A 14339-nucleotide genomic window follows, 5' to 3' on the forward strand; every position below is an offset into this window, starting at 1 on the left:
CACCTCAGAAAACCAGGCCACATCTGCTCAAAAAACAGCATGCGAACGGTCCTCTCCCTGCATCCTTTCATGAGGCGACTCAATATAAAGAGTTGAGGACAAGCCCTTATACTCTTAAACTAGACCAGGCAAACAGTCACGTCTACATCGGCGGCAAAGCTTCTAAGCTCCAGAACATTATTTCATTCAAGGATGAAGTTTATGTTGCTTACAGCACCTTCAACAACCAGGAATCTTTCTTTGACTATCCTCTACCATCCTCTACACTCGGCATCCATTTAGTTGGTGACCTCTCAACAACCGTTGAGTTCTGCAAGTTTGAGGAAATAGAGAACAAAATTTTTCTTGTCCCATATCAACATCATTTTGTTGCAATTCCTCTTTTACATTCAAATTAATTATTTATCAGTGATTTTTGTTACATAGTTTATGCATTTGGATTACATAGTTGAAAATTTTATCAGAGTAATTAAATAATATGGGTTTCAGGCTTAAAAAAAAAAAAAAAAAAAAAAAATGTACCTAATAGTGGAGTTTGAGGGAGAAGGTACAACTGGACCAATTGCCAAGTCATGGTACGCAGACGGCTACTCCTGGTGGCCTCCATACAAAGACCTTGACAGGGTGTTGAAGAGCGTCAGAACCATGGAGGAACCACAGCCAGAGAAAGGGTGGACCCGTCACAGAACCAGAATCCTGCATGAGTCAGGTAAGAGCAAATTATACTGTAAATTAAACATGATCTTGCCCAGCATACCTGTATTTCATTTCATTTTTTGTTCTATACTGTACAATGTGATCTCACATAGCTCTAATAAACAACATGTAAAAGCTCCAAAACTGTATTTCATTTGTCAGCATCTTTTCAAAATGTGGCCAAAAATTGGAAGGCAGCCAGCTACACATCTGACATAAATTCAGAACCTGAAATTGCCAGAAAAAGGATTCCCAAGTAAGTAACAAGACAAAATAAATGGTTTAACACATGGAAATCCAATAATTAAGGTATTTTTGAGGAAATCTCTGAGCTTTCTGACCATTCAGCATATTTACGTAGCTTTGACTTTATACAGTGAAGAGCATCCAATTGTACTTTTTCTTTGTTTCTCTAGAAAGAAAACATGCTCTGATCTCATCTACTCATCAGATGATGAGGCACCAGAACCACCACCCCTTAAAAAAAAAAAAACTGCAGGCAAAGAAAGTGTTCCTCCAGCACCTAAACCTCCAGCACTTCCTAAACGCACCAAAAAAAAAGGTAATAGAAAATAACTTACATTTTTTTAATGTTAATGAAATGAATGCTATGAATAACAATACACTTTCCATGTCGACTCAACCAAAGGTAAAAAAATATATATATATATATACGATTCTGCAGAGGGTGTGTGGGGGTAGGGGGGTTAAAATTACGATTTTGACCTGATATTTGGAGCCAAAACACAGGGCGTTTAGAAAGATAGCAGCATCGTTATTTTATTTTTACAGAGAGATTGGTAGTCTATTAGTAAAAATCTGTTGACTTCAGTGATCTTTGCTGCATGTGTCAATGGTGACAGTTCCAAAAAAATTCATCCATGACATTCAATATTATACTATTTTTTTATTTTCTGAAATTTGGTTGATTTGATGATTGATGAAATAAGTAAGATTAAAAGTGCATAACAGCCAGATTAAAATAAACGAAATGTCCTTATTATTAGGTCCTGTTGTGCAAACTGAGGTTTTCCAGAGCAAAGCTGTAAACCATTTAAGCAACTGTAAGTCTTAAGTTTCTCTTTTATCTTATTTAAATTTTTATCCAAATCTACAATGATTACTCAAAGATACAACTATGTCAGCGGTTCTTCATCCTGTTCCTTGGAACTATGTAATTGTTGAAACATGCAGCTGCACAAATATATCAAAATGAACATTGCTAATGACCAAATAAACTGTCAACAGTATTTGTCAATCAGCAACAAAGGGAAACGGAAGAGCAACAGCAGACCTGGTGTGAGAGTCTCTCCAGCTTTCAAGGTACATTATTACCGGTAGTTGTATCTGGCTGTTGGGTATGCTCAAATGAAAATGCTTTTTTGAAGTTTTTAAGTTATGGGGTAATGCCCTGTCACAATTACACATGTTACAAGTGCAGCCTACCCATTCCACCTTTCTCAGCTCCAGTGTGTGTGTCTGAGGCAGAGCATTACGGAGACGGCTGGAGTGTTGATCCACCGAACACACAAGGTACAAGAGCATAATCAGCGATGAGTAAATCAGAAACACATTCACAGAATTTAAATGCAATATAAAACTAAATAACATCATATTTTTGTTCAATCCATAGAGCACACAATTTCTGTCCTGAGAACATCAGGGGACAACCAAGGAAGAACACGGAGTAAGATTACTGCACATAAATTCACTTAAGTAAATTTTACAATTTGACACCCCTTACCCAAATAGAGTCAGTTAACAGATCACAGTTCAGATTGCAATTGAAATGCACTTTAAAATAACTGCAAAATGATTTTTGGACAAATGTAGCCAGATTTAAGGCACTGGGACGACTCAACATAATCCACCCTTGTTAAGATAGATGCTGAAATGAATGTGTCCCGCTGAGTGTGAAGCAGGCCTTAGTGTGTTATTTTACAAATTTAACAAGTGAATCTTACCTACTCTACCTTCCTCAGCTCCAGTGGGCATCTCTCAGGCAGAGCATCATTGAGCCGGCTGGGGTGTTGATCCACCGAACACACAAGGTAAAAGCATTTATTACAATAAGTAGGAGGAAACAAGACAGGCTTGTAAAAAACGGCTGGTAGGGACTACACAAGCTCCCTCCTGGGTTAGTGACATTACTAACCCTAAAAATGACATAAACCCTGACCCCGGGAACACACAGTCCATGTTGAGAATAGGAAGAGTTGTTGTAGTCGAGCACATTTGTGAGTCTGCTCAAGCTGTCGCATTCGTCTTTTCACATGCAATACAGTACGTAACACAAATGCAATAGCATGTCACTCTGTAGGCATCTCACAACAGTTCCCACACAACCGATTTATAGATTATCATGACAGAATATGCTAATTGAAGATAGTTAACTCCACATCGGCAACATAAACTCATCAACTGACCATTCAGAAAAGTCCTGTTGCTTTACATGTCACTTCTTTTTGAATCTCTCCATCATTGTCCAACTCCAGTGTTTTATTATTTTCTGATATTTAAATTAACTACACATTTACACATTTTAGGTTGTGTTAACTTATGTTGGAAACAAGCTAATCTTACCTACTCCACCTTCCTCAGCTCAAGTGGGCGTCTCTCAGGCAGAGCATCATGGAGCCGGCTGGGGTGTTGATCCACCGAACACAGGTAAAAGAGCATTAATTACAATAGAAAAGGGAGAAAAAATCTTATTCACAGCACAAAATCTAAACCTGTTCATGATCTTTTCCACTCCATAGAGCACACATTCTCTGTCCTGAGACCCTCAGGTGATTGTGACCACCAAGGAAGATCACAGAGTAAGAAATAATGAAAAATAAATAAAAACAACAAATAACTGACACAGGCTGCGTTTACACTTGGCATTAACATGCTTTCACAGTGATCCGATCACGCAGATTGGATCATATGGCACATTTACATTTGTTCACATTAAGTGGCCACTGTATCTGGATAACTGATTGGATTTCTGAAGTGTTGTAAATTTTTTGTTGGCCATATGAGTGTAAAATTAATTTGAAGGAATCTTACACTGGTTCAAACTAAGCTTCTGTACTGTATATGTTTGATTTATGTTGTGTTTGGGACAAAGCTTTTAATGAAGAGCATTTTTTTTTTGTAATTAGGCTCTCTAAGTATATCAAATTTTGGATTTATATTTATCGTCCAATATATCGTTATCGGCTTTCAGATATAAAGAATTAATGGTTATCGGTTTCGGACAAAATTTTCATATCAATGTATCCCTATTTTGGAGAGCAACTACTCCTAGTCACCCCCTGTCATTTCAAAGATTTGTACAATAGAGAGTATGTCAAGTAGAAACGATTTTGGGAGGTGCGTGCGCAGTCAGCAGTGAGGAGCCAGGCAAAAGTATAAAGATTATACTTTTTTCAAATGGATTTGACCGAATCAAGTGACTTCTGCAGCAGACTCAGCTGCAGGGGGTGCCAGGAATAGTCACACTCAAATTTGGAAATATTAGAACTGTACTCAAAAGAGCACTGATGTACTGATTGGAGATTGTTGGTAATGCCTGTGTAATAATGAATAAATTAACCATACTGTTCTTATAAGAAGTGAACAAAAATCAGTTTTATGGTTTTCGGTTTTATATTTTAGTGTGTGTTAACTTGTGTTGGTAACAAGCGAATCTTACCTACTCCACCTTCCTCAGCTCAAGTGGGCGTCTCTCAGGCAGATCATCATGGTGCCGGCTGGAGTGTTGATCCACCGAACACAGGTAAAAGAGCATTAATTAGACATGAGGAAATCAAACACATTCACAACATTTAAAGACAATCTAATATATATACACACACACACACAAATACATATAATTACATTATCTGTTCAAACAATAGTGCAAACCTTTTCTGTCCTGAGACCTTCAGGGAACCACCAAGGAAGAGAGGAGAGTATGTTTCCTACAAATTATATTTTTATATATATTGTTTTATGCTGTTATGAAAATCATCAGCAGCATTTAAGTGTTTACCAAAATCCAGTCTTGAGTATTGTACCACGTAAGTCATTTATCGATTTAAATGATCTTCTGTATTGCAGCTAGGGCAATTCTGGAAACACTAGAAAAAATGGACATGAAGATCAACCACCTGACTTCACTTGTCCAGTCTCTAGTGGGAAACAGGCGCATTCTACCGCAGATGCAGAATGACGAAGAGGATGACGTCTTTCCAATCGCATCTATTGAAGACCTAGACCGGCTGGAACAAAGTTTAGTTGACAGGGGGTTTATGCAGAGAATGGTAAGAATCAACTGAATTTTCAACCTACAACTACTAATGAAATGTACTGTGCATGTTTACACGCTTGTCAAAAGTCTGAAATTATCAAGATTTTGTAAAAAAAAAACTAAAAAAAACGAGTTGTGCTCGTTCTTCTGCTCAGCAAGGCTGCAATTTATTTGATCAGAAATACAGTGAAAACAGTAACAGTTAAATATGATTAAACCTTTCCATTTTAATATATTGTCAAAAAACTACATTTTCAGCATCATTAGTCCAGTGTTACATTATATTCTAATATTCTGTTTTTCTCATTGGTTAATAGCCATTATTATTGGTGCTCAATTATTGATAATGGTTCTTATTATTATCAATGTTAAAATAGTTTTTGCTGCTTCATATTTTTGAGGAAACAGTTATCCTGTTTTTAGGATTATTTGATGAACAGTTCATTATTTAATGAACAGAAAATTCAAATGAAAGTTCAAATGAACAAAATGTATTTGAAATAAACGTAATGAAATGTGTTTGTCATTTAACATTGCTGATTAAAATGGTTACTTACCCTAAACTTTTGAATGGTAGTTTATCACAGTTTCCACAAAACTATGAATCAGCACAACTGTTTTCAACATTGATAATAATCAGAAAGGTTTATTGAGCAGCAAATCAGCATATTATAATGATTTCTGAAGGATCAAGTGCTGCTGAAAATTCAGCTTTGCAAAGCAGGAATTGCTTTTCAAAATAGAAAATTTGAATCAAGTCAATGAACAGACTTTCAAAAACATTACAAAATAATAATTATTCCAAAATTTTGACGGATACAAATAAAAGTACAGAAGAGGACCTCTATATGCTAAAATATTACTTAAAATGTACCTGTTGAAGGTGAGCAGATTATCCATCAGTGGCGGGCCAACAATGAAGAAGACCGTGTGGAGAATCTGCTTCAAGGTCTTCACCACGAACGTCGCCCGGGAACTGAACTGGTGCGGGAGAGGAGACAAGCGGGGGATAAAGTCATCGAACACCGGCTCACTCTTAATAGGCAAGTTCAAATGTTGTACAGATATGCATTAGATTTGATGGCGGGAAGTTAGTCAGGTAGAGGTAGGTTACAAGTACTTGTTAACATGTTCATATGAGGTAATAATCAAACATGTGGTAATACCAACAGCAACGTTCCGTTTGCAAATATAGTTAGCAAATATAATAGCTTGTTAAGAACTTAAATGAGGTTTAAACGTTCAGTTAAATAAGTCTTGGCCAACCACAGAAACGTACACGAAACAACGTGCTCACTATAGTTACCTAACAGGTGATTTCAATCAACATAACGTAATTTCAAAGTTTTTACATAACCGATCACAAACGCAATTAGTATATAAAATAAATGTCAATCTTTCCTCACAACTCGTCAGGACACATTCTCCACGCGTCAGCAACTGCAGTTTTACGTTGACCCACTCAGGAAGAGATTGACGCATCTGAACTCTCTGCATGTTTGATATATTTGACCAATTTATTCGGATAAAAAAATTAAAGTTTATTATTATTATTTTATGCAGCTTCAGCCATGAGGAATCCCGTCCTGTTGTCTCCAACGGAAGCAGAGGCAGAGAAATACATCAAAGATTTCCTACGCTTGGCCCCAGGGAGAGTGTAATTTATGTTGTTCATATGTGTATTAGAGTGTATTGTTTTATTTGAATATCCTTATATGTTAATATGGCGTTCTGTTAATGTGGCCTTTTATAATTAATTAAAAGTGGTAATGAATATGATTAATTGTAAATATGTTGTCTATTAGTAATAAATGTATTTCTAAAAACGACAGCAAATGCGTGTTTTATTCTAGGTTCAGGAAAGCGTGCATGGTTACTTCACGTGCACAAAACAACTTGCTATAACTAACAGGTGATTATCATATATGATATATCTAACCCAATCAACATAACGTAATTTTAAAGATATAACCGACCACAAACGTCACACAAATAGTATTAAAATATATTTGTTTTATACATACCTCAAGCTAATTTTTCCTCACAACTCGTCAGCACGTCTTCTCCACGCGGCATCAGCAGCACATGGTTTAATGTAGACTCACGCAGGAAGAGTATTGTCCAAAGCCAGGTAAAAGTACATATTTACCGTGTTTGCAAGTACTTTTTAGAAGAAGCAGTCGAGTAACAGAAGAGGACAGCAGATTGTAAGTGCTATGTTTTCTCATTAGATTTTAGCGCGGTTTGCCGTTGCTAGGAAACATTGTTTTGTTTGCAGTGTTTAACGTGGTACACGCCTGCTGAAGTTGTGTTTGTTCTCGTACAGCGCGTGACCATTTGTAGCGGCTGCGTTTTATGGGAATTTTGTTAATGGAAGGAATTATTTATTTTAAACGATGTCTGGTCTACATAAATCAGATGTCTTGGAGATGTATGAACATCTGATGAACATCTTTAAAAGAGCGGATTGCCGACGTTCTAAATTATTTACGTCTTATTTACATAGCCTAGACGTCGTTCTAACAGCTGGCAAGGACGTCTCGGCGACGTAAAGCATATGAGCACACGCCCTAATATAAACGTCTTCCAGATGAAAACGACGACGTCACACAGATGTCTGCGCGACGTGCGTGTGCTATCTGGGTGAGTGAGTGCGTATGTATGTGTGCGAGTGAATGTGTGTGAGACGACACGCGATGGCTGGTCGGAAAGCAACATGGCGTCCCGTTAAAGGTCTCATTATACTTCTGCGTCGAACTTCTGCCTCTGCCATGTTTGCCGCGTTCTGAATCAAAACAATGCAGCGCGTGTGTGACGTCATGACACATTTGCAACGAGCGGAACCGATAAGCGGAATCGATACGCAAGCATGCTAACGGTTCCAAGGAATTGATTCACTGGGCACCGGTTCTGAAGAAGAATCGGTTCTCGATTCCCATCCCTAACGGCGTCGTTGGGAGAAATAATGAGACTGGACTTTCTTTGGTGGCATACAGTGCTCGTGAACTGTGGCAATTGAGGTGCGTTGAGTTTTTCTCCTCCGCACCATGCACACAATCTTAGGGACCTGGACACAGCTGAGGGGACAGATCAGTTTGAAAGAATCTTCACAGTTATGGGTCAATTTCATCCATCAGAGACTCAGAGAGAACACAGTTGTTTGATCTCACCACACTTGTGCATAAATCACTCTTGTAAATCTTCACGTGTTTGTTTCACTCTTTCGGACACTGCAAACTCACTCTATCTTCACAGCGATTAATCAACTCGTTTCTCTTCTCTTCATAGGGTGGATGATCCAAGAATTAATGGTTTTCAGAATATGGACATGGATTCAGCGATCTTCCCAGCCGTTACAGTTACTGTTCTTCGCCGTCAACAGGATAACACACACTGCCCACAAACACAGGTTAGTCGTACACTGGTGATGGCAAATCTTCACATGTGGTTTTCTCAGAAAGGTGAATCATAAAAGGGTGCACTTAACTTTTCCTCGGTGAATCACATGAATCATACAGCGGGTTTCCAATCTCTCTGTTCTGCAAGTCACTCTCCTTCTTTCTCCGTGCAATTTTTCTCACTTACTTCGTTGCGTTGCTGTTCATGGTTTCTTCAAAGACTCACTTAATGAGCATGCCTCGGGGGACCCAACATGGAACACCAATCAGACATCAAACCTCAGCTTTTCTGCACTTGCCGCCGCTCACTGTCGCTGCTGCAACCCACTCAAACACTCGTACCGAGCTTTACTGCTGCCAGAACATTTTCTCCCTCCTGTGCTTCAAGCCCCTCTCTTTATACTCCTTTTTTTTTCCCGGGCATGTGCTTCAATGAAGCGCTATTCATTGGCTTCAGATCATTGGCGCTCATTATAGTCGTCAGCCATGATGGGTATACCCAGAGCCGGCCCGGTGTAACACCGGCATCTCTCCCCCTGGCAACGAGTCGCATTTTTTTGTTCCAGGTTTGTTCACCCGGTGACAGAGACACCAACCCTGTAGCTGGACGCTATCGTCCTGAATGAGTCCCCAGTGGCAAGAAACCTAGAAAACATTGTTATAAATATTATTACAAGTACACTTGTAGTTATATATTCAACTATACAATCAACAGGTATACTATTAAATGGTTTATGGTATATTAAAATGCCAATAATCAAGCACTATTGCTTACAGATATAGATATTTAATTTCTAGGTTAATGTCTAACGTTAGGTTATAGTTAACTGAGTATCACTAGAAAGAGCACCAACAGTGGTATCCGTACCACAGTTTAAAAAAACATTGATAGCATAGCATATGTTAGCATATTGAATATACTGTATTTAAAGTATCATATACATTTACTAACCGACGACAGATGGACAGGCGCTCCGCAGCTGGGATAGAGCGCCTGTTGTTGGTGTCCTGGAGGGTGATCCTCGCTCCGATGCGGGACAGCAGGTCATCAAACTGGGTGCGAGACAGGCGGAAGTACTGCTGAAAGCGGCTGTCATCCATGCACAGCTCCTGGAGCAAATGGTGAAACTCGCCAAACTGGGTTCCCCTCCGAAGGGTCTGGTGGACCCAAATACGGCGACGATGATCCCTACGCCGCTGTTCTGCTCTCCAGAGCAAATACAGAGCGGTGACTCTCTCGATAAATGATCTATCAACATCACACATCTTGTAAAAAGATGGCCGCCAACGGGTTTCGAAACTTTTGAAACTTTCGCCTCTGGCGCGCGTGATGCGCGTAAATTTCGCGTCAAATTTATGTTTTTGCACGCGGCAATTTCGCTCTTGACGCGCGAATGGACACAAAGTGATCAAGCATCAAACAAGACGGACTAGGTTCACATTCCCGCTGCATGTGCTTGTTCATGGGAGCAACGTGACGATCATTAACGGATTGCAACACGATGGAATCAGCGTTATGGTCTAAAGAGTTGGAACGCCATAAAAGTGAGTTGGCTATGGAAATTGATACTGACGATCCAGAATCTGAAAGCCTGCTGCAGATGGAATCAGAAGGTAAAAAGGAAAAGGATGGAAAAGCAGTTAAATGTAAAGATAAAAATACATCTGAACTTCAGTGTCATGTACAAGACAGTGCAGAACTCCCTCGACCGTCCACATATTCCTACTGAGAGAATGCTTGCTTACCAGAAAGATAAGTGCTGTAAGAAAGAAAGAAGGTTATGGGTATGACCAATGGAAGTTAGATGCTCGTAAAGCAAGACATGACTTAAAATCAGACATCTCTGATAAGCAGCTTGCTGACATTGCTGACTCTCTTGATGATAAAAGGAACTGTATCATAAAAATCTTTAGTGAAATAAGCCAACATATCACACCAGCTGCTGATTTAAGACGTAAAATTGATGCATGTGAAGCCGTGACCAATGACATCGTCAAAATTGTGCTGGAAAGGTTGACAACAGTAGATGGCGAGTTTGATGCAGAACAGGAAAAGGGCCGTCTACATAAACTTTTAGCTCATAGTTATGCTCGTTCCATATATGGTTCCAGTGCTTCACAAACAGTCAGCAACCATTCTAGATCTTCTTGTACGTCAAGCAAGCGAGCAGATGCGGCGGCAGAGCTGGCTGCGAAAGAGGCTGAATACAAGATATTGCAAAGGGAAAGACAACAAAAGGAAAAAATAAGAACTCTAGAAGAGCAGCTCAGGCAAGAGCTAGAAACACAAAGGTTTGAATTAGAACAGCTGCAGATAGAAAAGGATTTAGAGGTTGGTCGGGCCAGAGTAAAATCATATGATGAAGGAATAAAGCAGGAGACAAAGAGTCGGTCTATACAGAATGAACGTGAAAGTCGGAAAAACAAAATTTTCCCAACGACACAACAACAATACAATGTAGTCCAGTCAACATCTCTTAGTGAAGTGTCGCATCTTGCTCAGGCAGTTCAGACAGCATAGCCATCAACAGGTTACCCATACCTGAGCCTTCAGTGTTCAATGGAGACCCAATTCAGTTTGTGGACTGGAAAGCCTCATTTATGTCACTTATAAACTCTATTTGAAAAAGTATGTCAGTGGCTCAGCGCACAAATATCTTGAAGGCACCTTTTATCGTAATGATGAAGAAGCGTACAAAGATGCTTGGAACAAGCTTAACCAAAGATACGGGCAGCCATTTGTCATTCAAAGAGCATTCTGTGAAAAGCTGTCAAAGTGGCCAAGAATACCATCCAAAGATGCAGAAGGCCTGAGAACATTTTCAGATTTCTTAAATGCCTGCCTGCAAGCTATACCTCATGTTAAAGGCCTGGAAATATTAAACGACTGTGAAGAGAATCAAAAGCTGGTACAGAAACTTCCTGACTGGGCAGCCTCCAGGTGGAACCGCCAAGTCACAACATCACTTATTGACGGCAAGGAATTTCCAAGCTTTCAAGACTTTGTAAAATTCATGTCAACTGAAGCAGAAATAGTGTGTAATCCTATAACTTCTCTACATGCACTTCATTCACGCGAGTCACCTCATGAGAGAAGAATCTCAAATGAAACCAAAAGAAACGAGGCAATTGTCTTCAAAACACAAACAACAGTAAACCGTGATAAACAGACAATGGCTAAAGGACAGTTAAAAACACCATGCATTTTGTGTCAAGATGACAGCCATCAACTCTGTAAGTGCCCAGAATTCATGGTAAAGTCTCTGAAAGACAGAAGGTCCTATGTCAAAGACAACAAACTCTGTTTTGGGTGTCTGAAACCAGGTCACTGTGCTAAGGATTGTTGGCGTCGCCACACGTGTGATGTGTGCAAACTGCGACATCCCACATGTCTTCATGATTACAACTATGAGAATAACGGAAACAGAAAGCAACCAACGGTAAGCAATGAGCTTACACATGAGAGTGAGATTATAGATGCCATGTCGCTTAACATCACAAGAGAAGGTCGTTCAGTCATTACATCCATGATTGTACCTGCATGGGTGTCGTCCATCAAAAATCCATCCAATGAACAGCTTGTCTATGCTTTGTTAGACACCACTTTCATTGATAAAGAAGTGAGTAATGCACTGCAAGTGGATACTCAGCCATAGGGTTGGGCATCGTTTTGATTTGAACGATTCTGATTCCGATTCCGATTCTTCCTTTCGATTTCGGTTCTTTTCGATTCTCGATTCCGATTCTTTGAGGGGCGGAGTCATTTTATTTTGATCCGAATGTTCCAATACATATAAATAAAACATCTCCAGTTAACTAGCAGAGCATTCATGTCGTTCGTTTGATAAATAAGAGACGATCTAGCACTGAAATGTGCGATCATTGGCGCGGATACAGTGTTTTCTCTTCTGGCTCGCGCACACCGCACTGTCTTCACTCGGACGCGCGCTTCAATTCGTTGAGGAGACTCTCTATTCGTTCCGGTCAAATCACAAAATATAATGCACACAAACGTGTCCCTGCTTGATATACAACCACTGATGACGTGCATAATCGGTTTTGATGAGAAAAAAATAACTATACGAGTGCGGTTTAGAACCCAGAACATCTGAGACGCTTGACGAAAGTTCTACCACTGGACCATTAAGGTACACGTTAAATAAGTGCAGCGGATTTATGCATTTATTCATACAATAATTATTGGCACTGACAACATGTATTACATCTCATTAAACGACAACTTAAACCCCATGTACTATTTAAATCGATTGTTGGACTTAATGTTATTGTACATATATGTGATTTAGCATTGTATTACCAACCCCCACCCCACCTGTCCCACCCACTTTTTAAAACAAAGTTACGCCACTGGACACTCCTTGTTAATTTGTACACCATGCAGTTTGTCAAGTGTTGCACTGTGGAGTGCCGACTCAGGCTTTTTTAAAGTGAAATAAAGCCACACTTTTGAGCGCCGCGTACCGTGCTCCAAGGCTGCAACAGAACAAGCGGGCGCGGCAAGCACTTTCGAAAAATCCGGTGGCCACTAATCCACTATGGAAACCAAAACTTGCGCGGAACCGATGATCGGAATCGAATTTTTTTTTCTCTAAACGATTCCAATGGCATCGTTATTTTTTAAACGGTTACAAGTTGGAACCGGTTCTCGATGCCCAACCCTACTCAGCCAATAAAACTTACCACCATGATGGGATTAAATATGATAATTAAAAGTAAAAGAGCGTCTGATCTTCGTGTGAGAGGGTATAATTCATCAGTACATATCAATCTGCCTCCCGTATATAAAAAAGAGTGTATTCCTGTCAATCGTGATCACATTCCAACGCAGGAAACGGCAAAGAACTGGAGTCACTTGAAGGTAATCACAGACTCTTCTCAGCTGTGAAGTAGGTTTACTTATTGGCTACAACTGCCACAGAGTGCTAGCTCCCAGGCAAGTCATACTAGGTAAAGATGATGAACCTTATGCTATTCTAACTGACTTAGGATGGAGTGTTGTGGGCTGCTCCACACCAGGTATCAACGGATCAACATCAGTCAGTCTTTGTCACAGAATAGCCACAAAGGAGATTCCAGCTTTGACACCTATGGATGCTGGCATCCGTGTACTCGTTTCGGATTTAAGGATGTCACAGCAGACGAAAAGACAATTTCTCAGGATGATATTGTGTTCCTAGACAAACTCAAAGAAGGTATTAAGAAAAAAGCTCAAGGACATTATGAAATGCCTCTTCCGTTCAAACAACGGCCATACTTGCCTGATAACAGAGAGCTTGCCAAGGTCAGACTCAATCATTTGAACAAGAAATTCTGTAGAAACGAGAAAATTTTGATTGTTCCGCAAAATTCAAAGTCTCACAAGTCTCAATGAACATTTGTTACCAGGACCAGACATGATAAACAATTTATCCGGAGTCCTTGTTAGGTTCAGAAGGCATCCTATAGCTATAATCTGTGACATCGAAAAAATGTTTCACCAGTTTCATGTCCAGGAAAATGACCGAGATTACCTGCGCTTCTTATGGTGGAAAAACGAAGACACAAATTAATTGCTTCAAGATTACCGAATGAAAGTGCATCTTTTCGGTGCGGTTTCTTCGCCTGGTTGCTCAAACTATGGACTGAGATATCTAGTCAGTGAGCATAGTCAATCACACTCATTACTCATTGCTCAGTTCATCTTAAAGGGGTCATGACATGAGAAACCAAATTTGCCTTGATCTTTTAGTATATAAGAGGTCTTTGTACCATTAAAACGTCCTGCAAGTTTCATAGCTTAAGACTTCCTCTCCATTATAAACGAATCATTTATTTAATCAAGCTCTAAATACAGCTCGTTTTGGATCCATGGTAAGAAGTGACGTCACGGTACGAAGTGACGTACTAGCGTTTGCATATGACCGCCTCCAGCACAAGACAACTACGCTTAAAGCGCAAGACAACTACGC

At 39.7% G+C, this 14339-nt stretch overlaps 1 protein-coding gene across 1 annotated transcript; it reads left to right on the forward strand.

The window, feature by feature from the left end:
• Positions 1 to 516: 516 nt before the first annotated feature.
• On the forward strand, positions 517 to 6710 carry LOC306983972 (uncharacterized protein; the record flags this gene model as incomplete). Its single annotated transcript, XM_079584902.1, has 12 exons — positions 517 to 709; positions 859 to 952; positions 1113 to 1258; positions 1704 to 1760; positions 1945 to 2019; positions 3298 to 3363; positions 3456 to 3515; positions 4394 to 4459; positions 4581 to 4634; positions 4783 to 4985; positions 5856 to 6015; positions 6536 to 6710. The coding sequence occupies 12 exons, from the start codon at positions 517 to 519 to the stop codon at positions 6631 to 6633; spliced, it is 1272 nt and encodes a 423-aa protein (XP_079441028.1). The 3' UTR covers positions 6634 to 6710.
• Positions 6711 to 14339: the final 7629 nt, after the last annotated feature.

The sequence above is a fragment of the Phoxinus phoxinus genome, assembly GCF_949152265.1.
Source record: "Phoxinus phoxinus genome assembly, chromosome: 17".
Classification (NCBI taxonomy): Eukaryota; Metazoa; Chordata; class Actinopteri; order Cypriniformes; family Leuciscidae; genus Phoxinus; species Phoxinus phoxinus.